Source organism: Pangasianodon hypophthalmus, chromosome 19, assembly GCF_027358585.1.
Source record: "Pangasianodon hypophthalmus isolate fPanHyp1 chromosome 19, fPanHyp1.pri, whole genome shotgun sequence".
Classification (NCBI taxonomy): Eukaryota; Metazoa; Chordata; class Actinopteri; order Siluriformes; family Pangasiidae; genus Pangasianodon; species Pangasianodon hypophthalmus.
The window spans coordinates 3,153,736-3,175,020 of NC_069728.1; the positions used below are offsets into that span (position 1 = coordinate 3,153,736).

Here is a 21,285-nt window from a genome sequence, read left to right on the forward strand (position 1 = left end):
AGGCCGCCTTGTTTTCAATGAACACACACACACACACACAAAAACATAGCAAATCTAAACAGCTCACTGCCTCCATGTGTCTATGCCATACACAGATGCATGGTCGGGGAGAAATAGAGGTCATCTGCCCCTGGGGTTCTGACACTGCTGCCAAGGCAACTAGGCAAAATGGGAGGGGCCAGGAGAAATGAATTAGCCAATAAAATAGCTCATCCCTGTAACACAATCCTTAGCTGCACCCTGAGTTGCACCAGTGGTGACATTATGGAGATGGTGCACTTTATATTATCATTTGCTACACTGACAGGCAAAAGTCAAATGAGTGTAAGCCACTGTTTGCATGAAATAAGCAGAGAAATAAAAGAGTAAAAGAGACCAGAAGACAACATACAATATGTCTCAGCACCAATAAACAAGTCCATAGCGTAGTGTTCGGATAAAATAAAGATTATACCTTTGAAATGGCAGGAAACCGCATGTCAAAGATTAACAAAAAACTCAAAATCTTTAATTCTAAGGAGCAACTGAGAGTGAGTTCATCAGATTTGATATTTGAAGTTCGCTTATAAAGAATGCTACAAAGTGTGTCACATTATTATATAAGTTAACCTATTCTGATGTTTTTATGCAGCTGCTTAGCTTGATTTTCCTGCAGTCTGTTCGAATTATTGAAATTACCCGTGTGTTAGGAAGTTGTGTGCTGAAATATTTCAGTTGTGCTTTAAAACAAACTTTAGTCTTTAAGCCCAGAAAAATATAGTAAAAATGCAAACTGATACAGTAAATCATATTTCTTTTATTCTTTCTTTGTTTTGTTTTTTTTATTTTGTTTATTTTATAACTTATTTTGTTAAATAAGCTTTTTACAATTTATAATAAATCTTATAGACTTGTAGATTTAATTTGCTTTTGATTTAAATTGGTTATTTAATGTGCTTTATCATAAATTCACTGGCTTGACCAGCTAATCTTTTGTATGTAAAACACTTTGAGATTTTAACTCAGAATGAATAGTGCTATATAAATAAAGATTATTATTATTATTATTATTATTATTATTAAATGTACTCTGTTGAGTGCAAACCCTGTTTTTTTCCCCTTAGCTCAGCGAAACAGCTGACTAAATATTTGATGACTGATTATTCTGGTTAAATATTGACTAACTTCTCTATGAGGGGAAAAAGATACCTTTAATCTATAGCCCAGTTCTGTTGAAATTCCTATTGACCACCAAGAGTTCATCTTCTCTTATTGATCGAGTACACACTCCTATACACTGCGTGTCTATGCACACAGTGAAGATGGATTGAGAAACCGCTGCAGACTGATGAGACGAGTCAGTGCAATGTGCCTTCAGGCTCTGTGATCTTTCCACTAAGCATCAACCCTCTGACATAACCAGGCATTATGTAAAGAAGGAGTGACACACTGCTGAACACATAATGCAGTGTGTCACTGTACCCATAACCAGCTGAGAATGCGAATGAAACGAGCCGAGCAAGTGAAAAGAACTTGTAGTATGAGTTTATACTGCATTGAGTTTTGTTACTGAACTTCCGAAAGTCAATATTTTAACTGCTGAAAGCAAATCCATTCAAAAGCAATGTCAATTTCAGCGTGTACATTTTGCTTGAGAACAAAACAAATCATACTCATGGATTAAAATATAGTTTGAATTTTGGCAGTAAAAAAAAAAAAAACACAGAAGTCAGGAAACTCACTGCAGTCTTAAGTTTTTTACTGACAAGATTGATGTTATAAGATCATGTATTGTTCCTTCCTCTTTGGACTTCCCTCAGTCCACATCAATTCCTACATATTTATATGAATTTACTCCAGTGTCTCACAGTTACCTGGTGCAAATTATTCATAAAATGAAGCCCACTTTTTGTTCATTGGATGTTGTTCCTCCTCGTCTTTTATTAGAGACATTCGACACTATTAGTCCTAGTTTATTGTCTATAATTAATAGCAGTGGAATAGTCCCATCTTATTTTAAGCATGCCACTGTGCAGCCGCTACTCAAAAAACCAAATCTTGATCCAACAGTTTTAAATAATTACCGTCCCATCTCTAAATTACCGTTTTTATCAAAAGTCTTGGAGAAGGTTGTGTTTAATCAGCTTTCTTCTTTTCTACAGGAAAATGGTCATTTCAATAAATATCAGTCTGGTTTCAGACCTCAACACAGTACAGAATCTGCATTGCTAAAAGTATTAAACGACTTATTGTTGATTGTCGATTCCGGCAACTGTGCTGTTTTAATTTTGCTGGATCTTAGTGCGCCATTTGACACTCTCGATCATGGCATTCTTTTAAATCGCTTAGAGCAAATTGGGATACAAGGTCATGCTTTAAATTGGTTTGTATCTTATTTAAATGATCGAACCTTCTCGGTAGAGACTGGCAAATATTCATCATCTTGTGCACCAGTTTTGTATGGGGTTCCAAAGGGCTCAATTCTGGGTCCTGTTTTATTTTCTTTATACATGCTTCCTTTGTATGCTATATTCAAGAAGCACAATGTCTCATACCACTGTTACGCAGATGATACTCAGTGTTATGTTCCCTTGCATCCTAAGGATGTCTCCAGTTTACAGTGTCTGATTGATCGTCTGAGAGATGTTAAACAGTGGATGTCTGCCAACTTCCTCCAGTTAAATGAGTCTAAGACTGAGGTCTTAATTTTTGGCTCCCCTGCTTTTACAGAGGTTGTGGCCAGTAAACTGGGACCTCTATCTGGTAATCTTCATTCACATGTTAGAAATTTAGGCATTACTTTTGACTCTGCTTTGACTTTTGACAAACAGATCAATGCTGTGGTTAGAAGTTGTTTTTATCAGCTAAAGAATATTGCAAAGATGAAGTCATTCTTAACATTAAGAGATATGGAGTCTGTAATACATGCTTTTATTTCATCCAGATTAGATTATTGTAATGTATTGTACTTGGGTGTTTCACAGTCTCTATTGTCACGTCTTCAACTTGTTCAAAACGCTGCTGCTAGATTGTTAACTGGAACAAGGAAGAGGGAACATATTTCACCAGTGTTGATCTCTCTCCACTGGCTCCCAGTTAAATATCGTATCCATTTTAAAACATTGTTGTTTGTTTATAAGGGTTTGCATGGACTGGCTCCTTCATATATCTCCGATCTCCTTCTGTTCCACTGTAATGCCTCCAGGGAACTTCGATCAACTAGTAGTCTTCAGTTGACTGTTCCAAGGTCATGCTTGAAATCAAAAGGAGATCGTGCCTTTTCAGTGGCCGCTCCACAGCTCTGGAATAATTTGCCCCCTATATAAGAACTGCACCAACATGTGCTGATTTTAAGTCTCTTCTTAAAACTTATTTATTTACTGTTGCATATGGTCATAAGTAAGCGCAGTGGCATAACTGTAGTGTACTATCTGTTGCTGTGTTCTATGTTTACTTTTGTATTTTTGGTATATGCTTAAATTTTGTACAGCACTTTGGCCAACAGCTGTTGTTTTTAAATGTGCTTTATAAATAAATATGACTGACTGACTGACTGACAGTCAAGAAACTACCCTAATGCTGAAGGGACATAATAAGAAAAAATAGTTGTATACTATATTTAATAGCTTTTGAAATTTGTTGGAGTGTGAATGTGTATGTGTGTGAGTGTGTTGTGTGTGTTTTCATGGATCTCAGGGTGTATGAAGTTGTAGAACTCACCGGATCGCAAGAAGTTCATGACCTGTCTTGTCATCTGATATTTCAGAATAATCCCCTGTGTTAAAAAAAACCAAGATTTTCATTCTAAAAAAACAGAGTGTGGTAATGCATTATGCTTGTGTGTGTGTGTGTGTGTGTGAGTGAGTGTGTGTGTGTGTGTGTGTGTGTGTGTGCACTCACGGCCGCTGATCTTGGCTCCGACTCTCTGGGCCAGTGCTGAGCTCTGGGCGAGCTGATCTCTGAAGCTCTGGCCCATGTAGTAGTCGATGTCATTGGCCCGCAGCAGCTCCTCGAAGGACTTGGTGGTGTCTCCCAGGTGCTGTGTGAGGATGTGACACACACTCCGGCCCTCGCGCATTCGCTGCCTCAAGTGAGAGAGCTCCCGAGCTTGAGCCTGGATCAGTGTGTCAAACTTCCTACAACACATAGAGAAAGAATAAAGCCTGTTATAATAAATAAATAAAGAGATACATTAAGAAGTAGATTAAAAAAAAGGTTTAGGTGATACAAAGGTATTTGTGTTACAATTTTAGGTGATCTGTATGGCTGATTCAACATCTTCCTCAAAACTACCTTCAGTGACTGAGGTGACTCAGACCTCAATGCAGTGACTCATGTCAATTTAGTGATTTTAATTCTTTCTTTAGTGTCTTGGTTCTTAATTCAGTCAATTAATGATTCGGTTCTCAGTTTAGTGATTCAGTGATTCAGTGATTCAGTTCTCTATTTAGTAATTTAGTTCTCAGTTCGGTGGCTCAGTACTTAATCAACTGACTCAGTTCTCAATTTAGTGACTCAGTTTTTAATCAAGTGACTCGGTTCTAATTTAAGTGACTCAGTTCTCTATTTAGTGATTCAGTTCTCTGTTTAGTGATTTAGTTCTCAATTTAATGACCCGGTTCTTATTTAATGGCTCAGTTTCAATTTATTGACTCAGTTCTCAATTCAGTGATTTAGTTCTTAATTTAGTGACTCAGTTCTCAATTTAGTGACCCCGTCCTGAATTAATGACTCAGTTTTCAATTTAGTAACTCAGTGCTTAACTCAGTTCTTAATTAATGACTCAGTTCTTAATTCAGTGCCTTAGTGCTTAATTCAGTCACATAGAACTCAGTTCAGTCACTCGGTTCTTAATTAATGGCTCAGTTCACAATTCAGCGACTCGGTTCTCACTTCAGTGACTCATTTGTCAATTTTATAGAACCAGCTTTAGATCCAAGAATCAAATCAATATGCATTCCTCTGAACAAACATGTTACAGTCGATTGCTGGTGACCTCATTCTTGAAGCATTCAAGTCTAAATCTGAGTAGAACGCTGTAAAGTCATTTTCTGTGCAACTGTGTGGGTTTATATATTACATGTATAATTATTACGCAGCTCTTTGGTGTATGGGACTGAAGTTGGTCAGCTGAAGCACTGGAAGGTCTGAATAAGCAGCTAGATCTCACTGCTGTTTCATATCGCTCATATCACTACAGCAACACTTCCCTTTACCAATATAGCCTTTTCACTACAGCAAAATCAACCTCAACATGCCAAAAAATGATCAACGGCTGAGTGGTGACATCTTGTGTAATAAAACTGCTACTACGATTCACCTAAAATTGAATATTTTAATATTAATTTCAATTATTTTAATTCAGTTTAGGGTTAGGATTACTTCTAATTTGTTAAAGTTCGATTTTACATTAACACGAAATATTCCTCAAAACTTTATTATACCATGAATCCTCAAATGAAATGTTTTAAATTATTATTTAATTGTCAAAACAATTTTTTTTGGAAGGTTCTAAAGCAGAAGTAGTGACAAATATATAAAATTGTATATATACTGAATTAGGCAAAGAAAGTGGTGTGATCTTTTTTAAGAAAATTTTTTCGAAATGCTTTTTTATAACTGAAAAAAGTTTTTTCTAAGAACACGTGAACGTGTGAAAAGCTATCATATTTCCAGGAAGCTTTCAAACATTTAATAATTACACCCCGCCCTGGGAATACAAAAGTATACCATCAGCCTGCATGTAAGCATCTGTTACTCACCCAGTCCTGGTAGTGCTCTTGGCCTCCTCCTCAGCATGACCTTTGCCCTTCCTCAGCTGTTCCTCCAGAGATGATACACGAGTCACCAGCTCCCGCAGCTCCCTGTCGTCCCGGTTTGACTTTCGGGGGGTGGAGTTTGGAGTGGCGTCCTGAAGGCGAGTCTGCAGGCTGAGCACCAGAGCCTGGGAGCGAGAGAGCTGCACCTGCAGATCCTCCACCTGCTGCTGCAGAGACGCAACATCACCTCCTGCTCTGTCCACTGCACTCAGACCAGACCACCACTGGGACGCACCATCTCGGCACGAGAGAGATGTGCACAGCTCGAGATCGTCAAATTCTGTACAGGGATGGAAGAACTGATGTCAGGAACCTATATCTACTCTAGATATATCAGAAAATCTCTAAAGTGAGTTGATTATTCCTATGGCATATATTAGAGTGCTCTATAATAGTCATTGATTAGGTTCATGCGCCCCCTAGTGGCTGCACACAGCCATGACAGTTACTGAGTGAAATAACAAATTCTTTACATTTAATTTTGATGTATTTGTATCAGTCACCACACTGCACTGTGGAGATGGTCAAAACTCCAAGTTCCTTGGTGTGCACATCACGGGGAACCTCATCTGTACCAATAACACTACCTGACTAGCTAAGAAAGCCCAGCAGCAAACCTCCCCTCATCCATCCTCACCACCTTGGGGCAATAGCGTTTGGTATGTAAACTGGAAAGTCTCAGAGAACAGCTGAGAAGATCATCAGGGTGCCTTTTACCCACCTCTTACCACAAGTGCTGCATCTGTAAGGCCACCAGCATTATGGACGACCCCTCCCACCCCTCTCATGGACTCTTCACCTTCCTGCAAGCTGGTAGAAGGTACCAGAGCATCCATGCCAACACCACCAGTCTTCACAACAGGTACTTCCATGAGGCAAACAGACTACTCAACACAATGCTGCCTCCTAACACCCACCTGGTCTAATCAAACCCTTCCCAACAACACTACTATGATCATCACTGCACACCGGGATTTTATAATGCTGGTATGCGATACTTTTTCCTGCCTTGAGACACTTTTTTTTTTTTTTTTACTTTTGATCTTGCTGCTTTTCCAACTTTCTCCATACAGATTCTCCAAAGACTACAGTTTACAGACAGTTGCTTGCATTGGTTGGCTCTTGTCCTGTCTAGTGAACATGCACTTGCGTATTTATTGTCCCTTGTAATTAGTGTATATTTTGCACTCTTCTCACGCTGTAGTCCCATGTAACGTGCTGATGTATTACCATGCACTGCACCTGAGTAAACATTTCATTCCAATATACACAAGTTATATAGATGTAAATATATAGATATAACAGTAAAACCGTTATATAGATATAACAGTAAAACTGACTCGACGCAATCAAGCTTAACGAAAGGAAGAACGAGTAAGAAGACCTGGGCTGCTGGTGTCGTCTCTTTCAGCCTCATTCTCACTGCGGCCGCATGTTTCATAGCCCAGGTCCTGCAGGTCCACCTGTACCTGCTTGCTGTCATGCTGCACTGGCGTCTCCACTGGGGGAAAAAAATAAAAGTTAAATTCAAATTGCACTGTTTTGTATAGCATATCAACTAAAATCAGTCTGGCGGTTGAAGAAAACACTTACTGAGTTGTTCTCTGTAGTCTCTGAGCCTCTCTGCTTGGGTCTGCATGGTGGTTTTAGACACCATAAGTCTCTCCTGCAGCTTTTGCTGCACTGGCTTCAGGTCCAAATACAGACACACACACACACACACAAATATTTTACACCAAATATTAGAAGGAAACACCAGAAAACACTATCCCTGACCTCCAATACTGTTTTCATCCCACCCTCATTGACTTGACTTTGCTACAGTGAGGGGAAATAAGTATTCCAGCAAACTGCACCTGGTGTCATTATAAAGATATTTTCATTGGTTGGGAAGATTTCACACAACAAGTAGAAGAGGTGTCTTAAAGTTCTAAGGTACAACATTACTAAACAACACCTGAAAGGACTGTTGTACATAGCTAAGATCTTAAACAGGCAGGTGGTAAGTTCATGAAACCAAACACCCGGACAGACGCACCATACAAAATTTCCCAACACACTCTCAGACCAATGATAAAGAAAGTAAGAAGGAAGCCAGCAGTCACTCTCTGGCAATAATTCAGCTCTTCACATTTAGAAAGAGAAGGGTTGTGCGTATGATCCCAAGAACACCACACCACACCCACGGTGAAGCACGGTGGTGGGAGCATCATGATATGGAGCTGCTTCTCTGCAAACGGTACTGTGGCATTACACATCACTGAAGGGAACATGAATGGAGCGATGTCCCGGGAGAAATTAGAGGAGAAATTAATCTCATCAGCCAAGAACTGAATCTGAGGAGAATTTGGACGTTTCAACAAAACAAAGGCCCCCAACATACAACGAAAAATAACTCAAGATGGCCTTGCATGGCCTCACGAATCTCCTGACTTGAATTTCATGAAAATTTATGGAGTATTTTGAAATTTACGAGTCCATCAGCAGGAGCCTCGTAACCTTGGGGAATTGAAGAATGTTTGCCAAGAGGAATGAGCCAAAATTCAACTGCAATGCTGAAAAAAGTGAATTACTTCTTATCGTAAATGTCTCGATGCTGTAATTGCCAACAACTGCGTGGCAACAAAGTACAAATGTTGTTAAGTGTCTAAATACTTTTTCCCTGTCAATTTTTTTTTTAAACATATCTTTGTTTATGCTTATGAATACACACTTTTTTGTTCATATTTTAAGCACAAAGCCAAAAGACATACTGTTGAAGTGAATAGATGCACTGGAAGTACATTACTGTGAACAACAAAAACAAATGTGTTTCTCCTCACTGTATTTTCCCCTTTAAGGGCCAGTTCAAAATGATTTTGTATGTTTTCCACACACTGGGCCTCAGACCAGAGCAAAACAAGCAGCAGAAGGGAACTGGAAGACTCAACACATATCAGTATAATAACTTGAACCTTTGAGCTTTCTTATTTACTTAGAAAATTCACAGATCATTAAGTTCTAACATAATTTAAATTAATTATTTGAAGACTGACAGATCATTAAAAGACCCATACTTAACATGATTTATTTTTTTTTTAAATAGACCTATCATTAAGACCTAAGATTATTAAGATTTACACAAATTTCTTTTAATTTAAAAGAAAGATTGATATATTATTAAGACCTAAACTTAATTTTATTTAAAAAATAATCTTATATAATTGGTTCCCATGAAGCCCCCATATTACATTGTGCTGTTTTTTGTTTTTTTTTTTCACTAAGAAGAAGCCTATTTCCAGTGAAAAAATCCACTGCCTGTAACACCTTCATCATCTTGTAAATGACCAGTCATGTGGCATGGATAATCCATACTTCGAATTTGTGAGATAAACAGCTCTCTGAAGGACGTCTACCTGTGTGGAGTGGGAAAGCTGTGCTCCCGGCTCGAGACAAAGCACTCTGCTGCATCTCTTCTTGCCCTCACTGGGTTGAGGCTGCCACTGCACTCCTCTTCCTCTCTGCTCGTCTGAGAGTCTGTGTGTTTCTTCCTCCGCCTCACTTGTTCTCACTGAGTTTCGGAGCTCTTCGTTCTCCGAACGCAGGTTGAGCAGTGCTTTCCTACGATTACACATCACGTCATGAGAACTTCATCATCGTTTTGCATCAGGATGATGGTGATCTCTAGACAACAGATTTTTAATCAGTGTGGATGCACACACCTCATCTGAGAGAAAGAGGTGAAGCCGGCCTTCTCCAGCTGAGCCTTTAGTTCCCACAGTTCCCGCTCCACCGCCTGCTTCTGTTCCACTAACAGCTTCACCTCAGCCAGCCCCTGGCCCTCCACCTCTGCAGGAGTCTGAGATAGCGTGGGTCCTCCATGCTGCTCGTAGCCCTGTAATGTTAGATGAAGAGAGAATGATTCACTGGATAGACAATGTTCTCAGGATCAGATGCTCTGCCTACAGCCTATGGAGTGTCTGACAGCTTTTCTACACCTAGACGTCCACAAGCTCCAGGATCATAATCCGCTATTTGCACATATACCCTCCGCTCACTTTATTAGGAACACCTGTCCACACAAAGCCCAGGTGATGTTCTTCCAATCTTCAAAGTCACACACTTTTTCCCCATTCTGATGTTTGATGTGAACATTAACTGAAGCTCTTGACCTGTATGTGCATGATGTTATACATTGTACTGATGCCACACGATTGGCTGATAATGCTGCAATCCATTTACTCGGATCTCGGAACTCTGACACGGAAAAGTACAATGGGATGGTCATTCAGCTCGGAATTCCAAGTCAGGAACTCAGCAACATTCACCTTGCCCGAGATTTTTGACATAATCAAACCTGACATCACAGCAATATGGCAACACACACAGTCAACGGTAAGTAGAATTCCCTTTCCGTTATTTTCTAATTGATAAAACTTGATATGTAGCTTTCTTGTTTTAACAGCTTTGTAAGTTTAGTTTAATGTCTGTAACATTTACTAATGCAATACAATCACTGTGACAGAAAAATGTTATGAGCAAAGACAAGGACAGTTAACCTGCGTTAAATATCATTTCTCTTCATTAATCACACAGAAATAATTCATGTAAATCAAATACAGAGACTAGGCATACAAATATAACCGTGTTCTGAGTACGATGGATTGCAGTGAAACTGCATGACAGATCAGGTGTACAGGTGTTCCTAATAAAGTGGCCTGTGAGAGCTGGTGCACCAACTTCTTTTTGGAAAACAAATTCTTAAACACAGTGACACAATGAGCTTTCTGGAGCTAGATACAGTCACAGGATTAAGTAAGGAATAAAACACGACAGGGTTTGCTGTTTAATGAAAATAATCAACTGTTCATACTCCATTACTACTCTAAAGTTGAATATTGTCCAATAATGGCACACCCCACATAAAAGTGTTTTTAAAAAGTGTTAACAGTCACTTCCTCATAAGCCTCCTTTTTTTCTCTTGAAGTGAATCAGATAAAAAAAAAGATGCAGCTTGTCATCTTACTGAGAAACCGAAAAGCACAAAGTCCTCCTGAAGACTCTCTGTGGCAGAAAACGTACTGATCGCTACGACATGCTTACACACGAGACTCCTTCCACAAATGTTAAACAAACATCTCCTTACAGAAAGTATCACCCTATCACCAATTATACCTTTTTCTTTTCTTAAATAACGGAATGGTTTGAATCTGTTTATTATTTATTAGTCTTAGAAAAAGTCCCTGTGTAAGTTGGTATTATAGAAACAATAATGTATTAGAATGAGCGCATTAATATTAACCTGTGATTTACTTTGTAGCTGCCACTATTGTTAGAGCTGCTGTTATAGAAAAAAAAAACACTCTGACCCATCAGATTTGACAATTCTGTTGTTAATAAATAAATAAATAAATAAAAATCACTGCAATTTAAAGGTTAGAAGTGAAATTCTCTCGAATATAGTCAGATTTTTCTATTTCCTTTTATAAGATAAAACCAAATATTAAATTATAAGATTATTCTAGACATTTTTACTAGCTTTATATTTTCTTCTAATTTTGCTTCTTTCTAGAAATAAATATATTAATTAATTAAAAAATACCATAATTAATATTAAAATGGCAAGCTTGAAATGAGTAAGATTAGAAATGAGTTTAATAATCTTACATTTGGTTTATTGTAATATTCTAATAGAAAATACTAGATAAAATTGACTATATTAAAGATAATTTCAGTTTCTGCAGTGCATTAATGGCGAGTAAACATGATTGGCTGTTTGTATTGTCAGTCCAAAGCCTTGTAAAAGTAATGAAACGTTCCAGTGAAGACTTTCTAGTGAGATTAGGATAGATGAGTAGTGGAAAGAACCTACAATATGCATAACACTGTAACGTTTATGATACTAAAAGTCTATCCAGAAGTGCTGATCTATAGGCGACAGACTTAAACAGAGAGCAATGATCAGAGGTAAGGACTGCTGATCAGCTCACTGGGAATGAATATCTGTGTTTGTGTAGTTTGTGGGTTCTACCTGTGTATTGGCTAAAGCCTGTGCTGTCACTCTGCAGTGCTCCTCTTCTTCAGTACTCTCTGCGAATTCACTATTGCCGTCATCTTCCTCCTCTTCTACATCTGAAGTGGAGTCTGGAAGGACAGTGTGACACGGTTAGCACACACACATACACACACACACACACACACAAATGCTTATATAGAAACTACCGGTATTTTATCACCATGGAACTATGAATTAAACTACGAAGCCCACCATCCATTCAACACACCTACTGAACACCAGACAAGCGACTAAAACCCCGTCTCATTACACAGTGGTGTTTACAGACAGGCAGGAAGAAAGAGCAAACAGAAGTGAGATGTTTCCTGCTGAGTGATTTCCAGTCCTGATATTCCACAAAACATTCTAGACAAATATGTGGAATGCAGTACAAAACTGGAAAGAATGACGTGTTATGCGTTTAATATTGTTAGTATGTGCCAACAAAAAAAAAGAATCCATCTTAGCGAGTGAAAAGATCTTGAATTTAGTCACATTTATTTAGTATTTCCTATGAGAAGTTTACTATAGATCAATTATAAGATTATTAAACCTATTTCTAGACATTGTTTACTCATTTCAAGCTATTTTTTTTCCCCAGATCATTTTGCTTCTTTCTAGAAATAAATGATAAACATGAGCAAAACTATCTGCCTATAGAATTTGAAATTAGTACAAATGTCTAGAAATAGGTTTAATAATCTTCTACTAGACTTACTGTAATCTTATAACAGGAAATACTCGACACATTTGACTATTTTATGTTAAGATATTTTCACTTGATAAGATTTTCATGTTTTTGCAGTGCAGCTAATGATAATAATGAATGAGGGAAGCAAATCCCTGCTACTTTTACTACACAGTTACAGCTGGCATAGTCTCAGAAATTTCTGTAAATAAACTCCATCATTCAGGTTTTTTCAGCACTTATGAGAAGCTTAGCTCAAATTCTCAAGAGTGTTGTGTTTCAATATGAATTTATAACAGCAATGGTTGTACCAATGAGGTACGTTCTTTCTCTCCCCCTCTGTGACAGACTAAAAACACTAGCTACAAGAATCCTTTTGCTTCTAGGAACTTAACCCATGTTGCCACTCGAGAAATGGCTCTTTTTCAGGGGAAAAGTGAGCAACGGTTCGAGAAAATTTGCTGCTAATTTTATTAATGTTGGACTTTGTAAAGTGACCCTGAGAAAATTAAACTTACTGTTTGATTATTTGTGTATAATAATAATATTATTATTAGAATTAGTAGTAGTAGTAATACTGTTATGGGCTAATGGGTTATGAGTGGATTATGAACAAACATTGTTTCCAGTGTAGTTTATTGGATTTATTGATAGATTGTGCTTGTGACTGTGGAAAAAGAGAGGGTGCACTATATGGCCAAAAGTTTGTGGACACCTGATCATCACATCACATGTGTTTCTTCCCCAAACTGTTCCCACAAAATTGAAAGCACACAATTGTATAGAATGTCTCTGTGCACAAAGCGAGCTCCATGAAGACATGGTGTGTGAAGGTTGGAGTGGAAGAACTCGAGTGGCCTGCACAGAGCCCTGACCTCAACCCCACTGAACACCTTTGGGATGAACTGGAACACCGACTGAACCCCAGACCTCCTCACCAACATCAGTGTCTGATCTCACTAATGCTCTTGTAGCTGAATGAACACAAATCCCCACAGCCACGCTCCAACATCTAGTGGAAAGCCTTCCCAGAAGAGTGGAGCTTATTATAACAGCAGAGGGGGACTAAGGCACATATGAGTGTTATCACGTGTCCACAAACTTTTGGCCACATAGTCTATCATAGGGAGAAAAGAGTTTCAGAAAGGATTTCAAAATAGATTTTGCACCTGGTCTGCTTATGATAAAATCACAGATATTTATTACAATGCCTGTTAGCTCCAAAAGCCATAAAATGTTCAAAGAAGGTATAGCGTCTGTTTTCAATTTATGCCGAGAAAGACGTAAAAGTGGCTGTAAGATGGTTTTATCAAGACGTGACTTAAGAGATGAGCGGATGTATACAGATGTGAGAGAGGTACTGATCTCTGAAGCAGAAAATCTTTTTTTTCCATTTCTTCTGAATTACAAAAGCCATATTACAAAGCACAACCACAAGTACCGAATGCATTAGCATTAAAACGGTAACTTCTATTACAGAAAGAAATTTCCTCTGTCGTCACCCTGTAAATGATTGACAGTCACATGCATGTAACAACAGTTTCTGTTATTTCACATGCACAAGCTCACTCCAGTTACCATTCACCACATTAAGGCTGAATCTAACTAATACACAAACAAGTTTTAAAAGAATGTTATGTCATGTGTAAGTTGCTTATTTTTTACAGCTCTATTCATTACAAGACTGGATAGTTAGAATAATGAATCACCAACACTACTGTGGGACAGAAGGGTTTTTTTAGTTCAGCGATTGCAAAAATGTGCAAAAATCCATACTATGAATCACAAGAGATTTGAACACAATGTAAAAAATATATAATTCACTGAAGTGTATCATAAATTGTTCATATTGAAGCAGGAAATAGTAACCAGGAAACAAAATGTAGAGTCCATTTTAACTTAGCCCTAAAATTCAATACTTAGCTAAATTAAATAAATATATGACTTGCATTAAAAAATGACTGCATTGCAACATAAAGGACATATAACAGATTTACATGAATAAATTTTAAAAAAATCATTTAAGTCAATGAATATTCAGTCTATCAACGATCACATCGTGCAAAATGAAACGTGTGCTAGGCATCATCACCACAAACATTTACATAACAACAGTTATTCAGGTTAGTTATGCAAGGAATCTCAAAACATGCATCATATGTCATATGTCTTTGCAGCTTATATAGCGACTACAAACTATTAAGGCAGCATAACATACAATCACTCTAAAAAGTAAGTATAGGAGATGTCATTATAGCCCAAACAGTTGAGTGTCCTCATGCCCACCTCCTGTATCAGTGTGTGAGCTGGCTGCCTGCTCTGTCTCCATAGATACCGGATGCTCAGGTTTACTCTGTTAAAGACAGATGAACAAACATACAGCATAGTGCAGAGTCCAAGCCAAGCTGTGTTCCATACATTCTATACATTTATCTATTCAGAGGTGGAGAAATGATATATTTATTATTAGCTAGATCATTAGGGAAGTGTAAACTCCAGTGTGCTGACCAGTCCCACTTTTTTGTCGCCTGAAATCCTAACTGGTAGCTAATGTAATAACGTATTACCAGGTAATTAGCTAGTTAAATGCATTAATACACAACAAACAAGTATATCAATTCCTGTGGATGGGACGACTGTGTACCCATCGTCTTTATCTTTTCCTAATAAAAGGTTTTTTTTTTTTTTACTTCCCCATTTTTTCCCCAGTTTGGTCTTGCCAATTCCCACCCACCAACTATCACATGACAACTATTAACACCAGTTGGTGGGGAAAATTCGTGCTTCTTCCAAGACACATGAAGGCACACTCAGAGGAAAGCGCTATCCCCCCTCTTCCGCATACATGAGCTCACAGAAGCCTGCGATTGGCTAGTGTCACTTTGATTGACAAGGAAGAGAGAGAGAGAGAGAGAGAGAGAGAGAGAGAGAGAGAGAGAGTGAGAGAGTAACAAGATCCCTCCCACTCAGAGAGCACGGCTAATTTTGCTCCCTAGACTCCTGGCTGTGGCATAATCTGTATTTCGAACTTGCAATCTCACGAAAATAGAGCAATCACTTTTCGGGAGTCCTGAAAAATGTCTTTTTTTTTTTTTTTTTAGTGTAGAATACTGCATTTGCAAACTTGACAAAAATTTACTAAGTCCTTGCCCAATGCAAGTCAAATTATTTTTATATAATATTTATGTTTTTATAATTTTATCTTGTTTTCTTTCTTGGGGTTGATTTTTTAATTGCTTATGAATAAAACCCTCACAGGCCAGGCACTCTTTGTCCCAGGCACCTGGCTAATGATTTGTCCACCCCTGTATATTTTTTAATAATTAAATATACATATGTAATCATGTAGTTAGTTAAGTGAATAACACTGACTTTCTAATTTTGGGAATGGGGACAGAAAAAACATTGTGGAAGTTTTGTGTTTCCCCGATCATAGTCCTAGCTAGTCCTTGTGTTTACTCCTAGGGTTAATACTTTTAGTTTTAGCTTCTTAGTGCTACATGTGTTTATAGGCAGGTATTGGTTTAGATGCCTGTGCTGACCGTGTGGTTCAAAGCGTTCAGCTGTGCAGTCCGGGCCTGGAGCTGCTCCTGGCTGTTTGCTAAGGTGGAGCGCAGGATGGACAGCTCCCTCTGTGCCTCCCTCTCTTTGGAAAGCACCAGCTTGAGCTCCTCCTGGAGGAGCTGTGCATCTTCAGGAGGCTCTGATGTACTCGGTGATCTGCTTCCTGCTGACACCACCTGCCTGCGCAGCTCCTGTAGACGCGCCGCCTGCTCTGACATCACCTGACCTGCACGCTCTGCTGAATCCTGGGAAATGTGTGAGTGAAGGTTTAGACAGCATCATCTGAATGTACCTCTACAGTCTTATGCTTAAACTTTACATCTCTTTTGGGATATGTGTTTGTTTTAATTTCTCTATGAAAATTACATAATCACAGAGATTATGTTCATTTTTGATTGAAGTACTTGAAGAGTGTAAACATGATCTTTAATATTTGTGAATATGACAGATGGGTTTAGTGTGTGATAGCATGGGCATATTTTTTACAACCTATTACAATTCTAAAACATTTCCAGCTAACATGAGGTGAGGTCTGTGGTGGTGTATCACCTTGAAACACTGCTCCCTGGTGCGGATGGCGTTAAGCAGCTCCTGGATGTGTGTGTGGTGCTCCTGTGTCTGTCGGCTGTGCTCCGCCAGCAGCTCGTGGAAAAGACGTTCCTTCACCTGCAGCCGAGCTTTCAGCTTCTCCACGACCTCACTGGAGCTCAGTGGCACCTTACTGAGGAGAGCAGCTGTTAACTCCTGCGACAGACAACCAGAGAACGAGAGACAGTTACTCCAATAACTAAAAACACACACAGTTATTAAAAGTGTTTTACTGTTTATTTTGCCTTTCAAATTGTTGTATGCACATTTTATTTTTAAGATGAACTGTAATATACAGAGGTACATTTTTAATTTTTCATTCAGAAACCATGTAGGATGAACACTTCTGCAGCCAAATGAATCTGAAAATCCTGTAAATAATTTTCAGAGTGAGGTACTCAGTACACTTTTTTATGTTCATATGCTTCCTGTCTGACGCGTGCAGTATGACTTCCATAGGAATCCCACATGATCCGCAAGAGTGCGAAAAAAATCCCTCTCCTCTTGCATTTGTACATTAGCTAACGGATGTCAGTCTGGTTTAGTAAAAATTGTAACAATTGTGAGTGCGCTTCTCCTTGTCTGCTGTAATTACATGTTTATTTTTCTCTTTTCAACACTCAATAAGTAGATTTTTTTTTTTTGCAAGAATGGGCATTTTTTACTTTCTTGCATGCAGGAGCAGGGGGTCAGATATGAAGCTCGCAGGATAACAAAAGGCCATGTTCATTATTAACACGAGTGTGTGTCTAGTGCTCGTGCTGTGTGAGGTGTTTACCTCTCATCATCAGTAACTGTTTTATCCTGCTCAAAGTCACGGCGGTTTAAATGACTAATTTGTTTCTACAAGGTATCCGATAAGTCAGGAACCTCAACATGTGGGAATATGTTGAGCAAATATTTTAAGAAATACTTTGTCAGAAAATATGATGGTAGAATAATAAACAGTAGAATAATATCTAGCGGGCAGGACAGGACAGGACAGGACTGGTCAAATATACTGTATACTGCTGAGACTGAAATAAATACCTCAGTGTCTTTTGTGCGTGTGTGTAGCGCTGTCTGGAGCTGGCTGATGAGTGTGTCTCTCTCTCTCATGCTGCAGTTGTGTCTGTCCTCACACTCTCGCTGGACACGCTGGCTGCCTCTCCAGGCTTCACTCACCTGCTCCAGCTCTACAGATTTACCTCGAACCAACACCTCCAAACTCTGACAACACAAAACAAACATATATGACATTCAAATGACATACTATAATGTTAATTAAAATAAATGTTAAGTGGAATCTGTGTGCACAAGCGCACGTGTGTGTGTGTGTGTGTGTGTGTGTGTGTGTGTGTGTGTTAATAATACCGTAATGGTCTCCTCGTTGTTGGACAGCACACAGCGCAGTTTCTGCAGGTCCCTCTCTTTCTCTCGGAGGAGCAGCTGCAGCTTGCGCACCTCGGCCTCCTTCTGCTCCACACACACAAATCTCTCGTCTACTGCACGCTTTAATTAAAGGACACAACGATCACATGTATTTTTATTAGTTTGTCATATTCGAATTCCAAATTCATATCCAGAATTCATATGTTTATACACAGACGTATACCTCCAGGGCTCTGTCTCTCTCCCGAATGCGCAGCTTGAGCTTGTGGATGAGGATGTCTCTGTTTCCGCCTGGTTCTTTCTGCCCATCCAGCAGTTCAGTGTAGTCCTGTGGATGATTTGGACAATTAAGAAGCATAAATTAGTCATCATCAGGACACACATTAATAAAATTTGTGTGGTGGAAAAAAAAACCTTATCTTATTTTCCCTACAAAATCACATCACACACATATCCGGCAAACGAACCAGTGACAACACAAGTCCAGTCTGACTACTGCTTAACGTGTTTAACGTGTGCGCTGTGTGTTCGCCGCTCACGTGTAGCAGATGCTCCCTGTGCTGCAGCCTGGTCTTCATCTCCCTGATGGTTCTCTCTCTTTCCTCCACCGCTCTCTCTTTGTCTCTCTCTCCCTCCTTCCACTTCTCTTCCATCTGCTCTAGGTCTGAGCGCGCTCTCTGTAGAGCCGCAAGCAGCTCCTATGAGTGAATGACAAATTCATTTAATCTTACACACACACACACACACACACACACACACACACACACACACACACACACACACAGAGAGACACATAGAGAAACTTTGCTTTTCCAGCTCTCACCTGATTGTGTTTCTCGGCTTCCCGGTGATGGTGCTGCACCCCCTGGAGATCGGAGAGGAGGCGCTGGTTGGCACGTGCCAGCTCTTCCTCTCTTCTCTGGGTCTGGCGCTGGGCTCTTTGGACGCTCTGCAGCTCCAGTTGGGTTGAAAATAAAGAGGTCTGAAGCTCTAACAGCTCGGCCTGCAGTGGACTAGGTGCTGTAGTGGACGTCTACGCACACAATGGGGCACACACACATCTAAAGTGTTTCTCAGATGATACTTGTCTTTGGTGATAGGAGTGTGTATGAGAATATATGAAAGTGTACATGAGTGTATGAAAGAAGAACTTCTCACCTGCAATTTCTGCAGCTGGTGTTGTTGGTTCTGCTGCTTCAGAGAAATCAGAAGCTGCTTCTGCTCCTCTATGAGCTGGTGGAGATCAGCAATCTAATCCAACAAAACAAATATTACACTGAAATTCAAACAGACTGATATATGTCTCTACATGTGCAATAATCAAGTAGAACATGATAAAAATCAGTTGTTTAAGTAATGGCAGCAGCGTGAGTATATTATGTGGCTGAGAAAAATCTATTTGGAAAACTGCAATCTGGTGCGAATTGCTTGTCTGGGTTTACACAGGCCTCCTGTCAGTCTTTTTTATAGACACACCCCCAATGCTTCTTCACTCCACCCCCATCTCAGTCTGTTCGAGAAGGAAAACATGGCGGAATCTGGTAAGCGTCAGCGCAGCCAGTGGTAATGTTTATCCAAGATGGAGTCATTTATTACTGGGCACAAAGTTGTATGCAGAATTATCAACGTTCCTCCTGGACTTATATATAAACATAATCTGTATAAAGCACTGAACTGTCTGAATAGCTGGTTTTACATAACGACTGTTATTACTTAGTTTTACTTTGGATCAAACACCTTCATAGAAATGTATGTAATGCTGGATAATGGAGTTGAACTCCCGAGCAGCTACCACATCTAGCGATACAATGCTAACACTGGTAATGAAGCCCAACAGAAAATCTCATGGGAGCTCATTATAAAGAAAAACAGGACAGCGAAGGCACTCTCGACCATTCTCACAAATCAGCACGAGGCGAATTCTGTGAGTTTATGTTGTTATAACTTGGTAGGTTGAATGGCCGAGCTTGTGTACATGGATGGGAATGAAAAAAATGGTGGCTCGAATATCAGAAAAAAAAAAAAGAAATGAATTTAATCCAACCAACTAATGGAAAAGATTGGAATTGGATTTAAAAAAAGATTTTTTTGGACATGGAAATGTTTACATATAAAAGAGACATGATTGTATTTTGTATTGATTTTATTATGTTTATACTTTATACTCTATCATGTTTATTAAATTTGTCATGTAAGTGAAAGAGTTTTACTGAATAAAAAAGCTGCAGTCTTCTGTAAGTAATATTTTAGCTATCTATTTCTTCCTGTAAAGTGTTTAAGAAAATATAAGATATAAGAAAAATATCATTTTAAAGTTTAGGAGTTTTTAAAAAACATACTGGATGAATATCACTAATGGCTGATACTCAAGGTTTCAGTATCGGTATCATTATTGGAAAAAAAAGTATTGTTGTAGTTCGCCTATTTAACAGCTAAAGATTCAGTCTTAAATAATCCTAATGCACTTTTAAATCAGTACACGATTATTTCAGGTTTCACACATCTGCTTTTTTTTAACTACTGTATTAGTTTCAGCGGAGTCGCCTCCATCTGGTCCACTTCAGAAGATAACAGAAGAGGTACGACTTGTGGAGATGCACACACCTCGTTGTCCTTGGTGCTAAGAGAGTCGCTTAGAGTCTGGATAGTCCTCTCCTGTCCTTGTGCTGTCTCCCGGAAAGACAACAGCTCACACTCCATAACACCAAGTCGCTGCTGCAGCTCCTGCACATACACCCACACACACAGAAATGAACTCTCTATATGAGAAAAAGCTGGCATTTATACATCCTGTGCTTCCTTAGATAAAATAACACCATGGAAATAATCAAACAGCAAATCCATTTTAACAAAAACCAAACATAGCCAATTAAACATTAGGTCTCCGGCCAGGCTTTCACTGGTTGTACAGGGTTGCCAGGTCTCAGCATAGTTTTCACCCCAGAACTGTACAGAAATTCCCAAAACTAGTTTGGCGCATTTTTCAACTTTTTCCAAGTCTCTGTGTGGGGAGAACAAATTCACTGTGGTGTGCACGCGTATCTGATTTGTTGTTTCAAAACTAGCCCAGTTTGGTGTAAAAACCCTGGCAACCCTGCTGGCGTGAGAAAAGGCAGGTGTGACTGAAACATGGGGAGCTTAATTCCCGATTGTGCTGTTAGGTAGGTGTGCTGTGACAGTCACATAGCTCTCTGTAGCTCAAACGTGTTTCTGAATCCTGCGTTCTCCAACATACTGACTTC

At 39.1% G+C, this 21,285-nt stretch overlaps 1 protein-coding gene across 5 annotated transcripts in view; it reads right to left on the bottom strand.

Moving 5' to 3' along the window:
- The window catches only part of pde4dip (phosphodiesterase 4D interacting protein), a 72,189-nt gene that overhangs the window by 15,460 nt on the left and 35,444 nt on the right, over window positions 1–21,285 (bottom strand). For all 5 annotated transcript variants that reach the window (XM_053242411.1, XM_053242409.1, XM_053242408.1 and 2 more), the window contains 18 exons: window positions 20,648–20,767; window positions 19,202–19,294; window positions 18,867–19,076; window positions 18,583–18,741; window positions 18,267–18,371; window positions 18,026–18,163; window positions 17,702–17,881; window positions 16,634–16,828; window positions 16,063–16,329; window positions 14,807–14,873; window positions 11,809–11,921; window positions 9,500–9,672; window positions 9,194–9,398; window positions 7,392–7,485; window positions 7,183–7,299; window positions 5,742–6,078; window positions 3,880–4,115; window positions 3,700–3,754 (listed from right to left, as the gene is read on the bottom strand). In XM_053242411.1, the coding sequence (XP_053098386.1) occupies window positions 3,700–3,754; window positions 3,880–4,115; window positions 5,742–6,078; window positions 7,183–7,299; window positions 7,392–7,485; window positions 9,194–9,398; window positions 9,500–9,672; window positions 11,809–11,921; window positions 14,807–14,873; window positions 16,063–16,329; window positions 16,634–16,828; window positions 17,702–17,881; window positions 18,026–18,163; window positions 18,267–18,371; window positions 18,583–18,741; window positions 18,867–19,076; window positions 19,202–19,294; window positions 20,648–20,767 (2,864 nt within the window). The remainder of the gene's footprint in view (window positions 1–3,699; window positions 3,755–3,879; window positions 4,116–5,741; window positions 6,079–7,182; window positions 7,300–7,391; window positions 7,486–9,193; window positions 9,399–9,499; window positions 9,673–11,808; window positions 11,922–14,806; window positions 14,874–16,062; window positions 16,330–16,633; window positions 16,829–17,701; window positions 17,882–18,025; window positions 18,164–18,266; window positions 18,372–18,582; window positions 18,742–18,866; window positions 19,077–19,201; window positions 19,295–20,647; window positions 20,768–21,285) is intronic.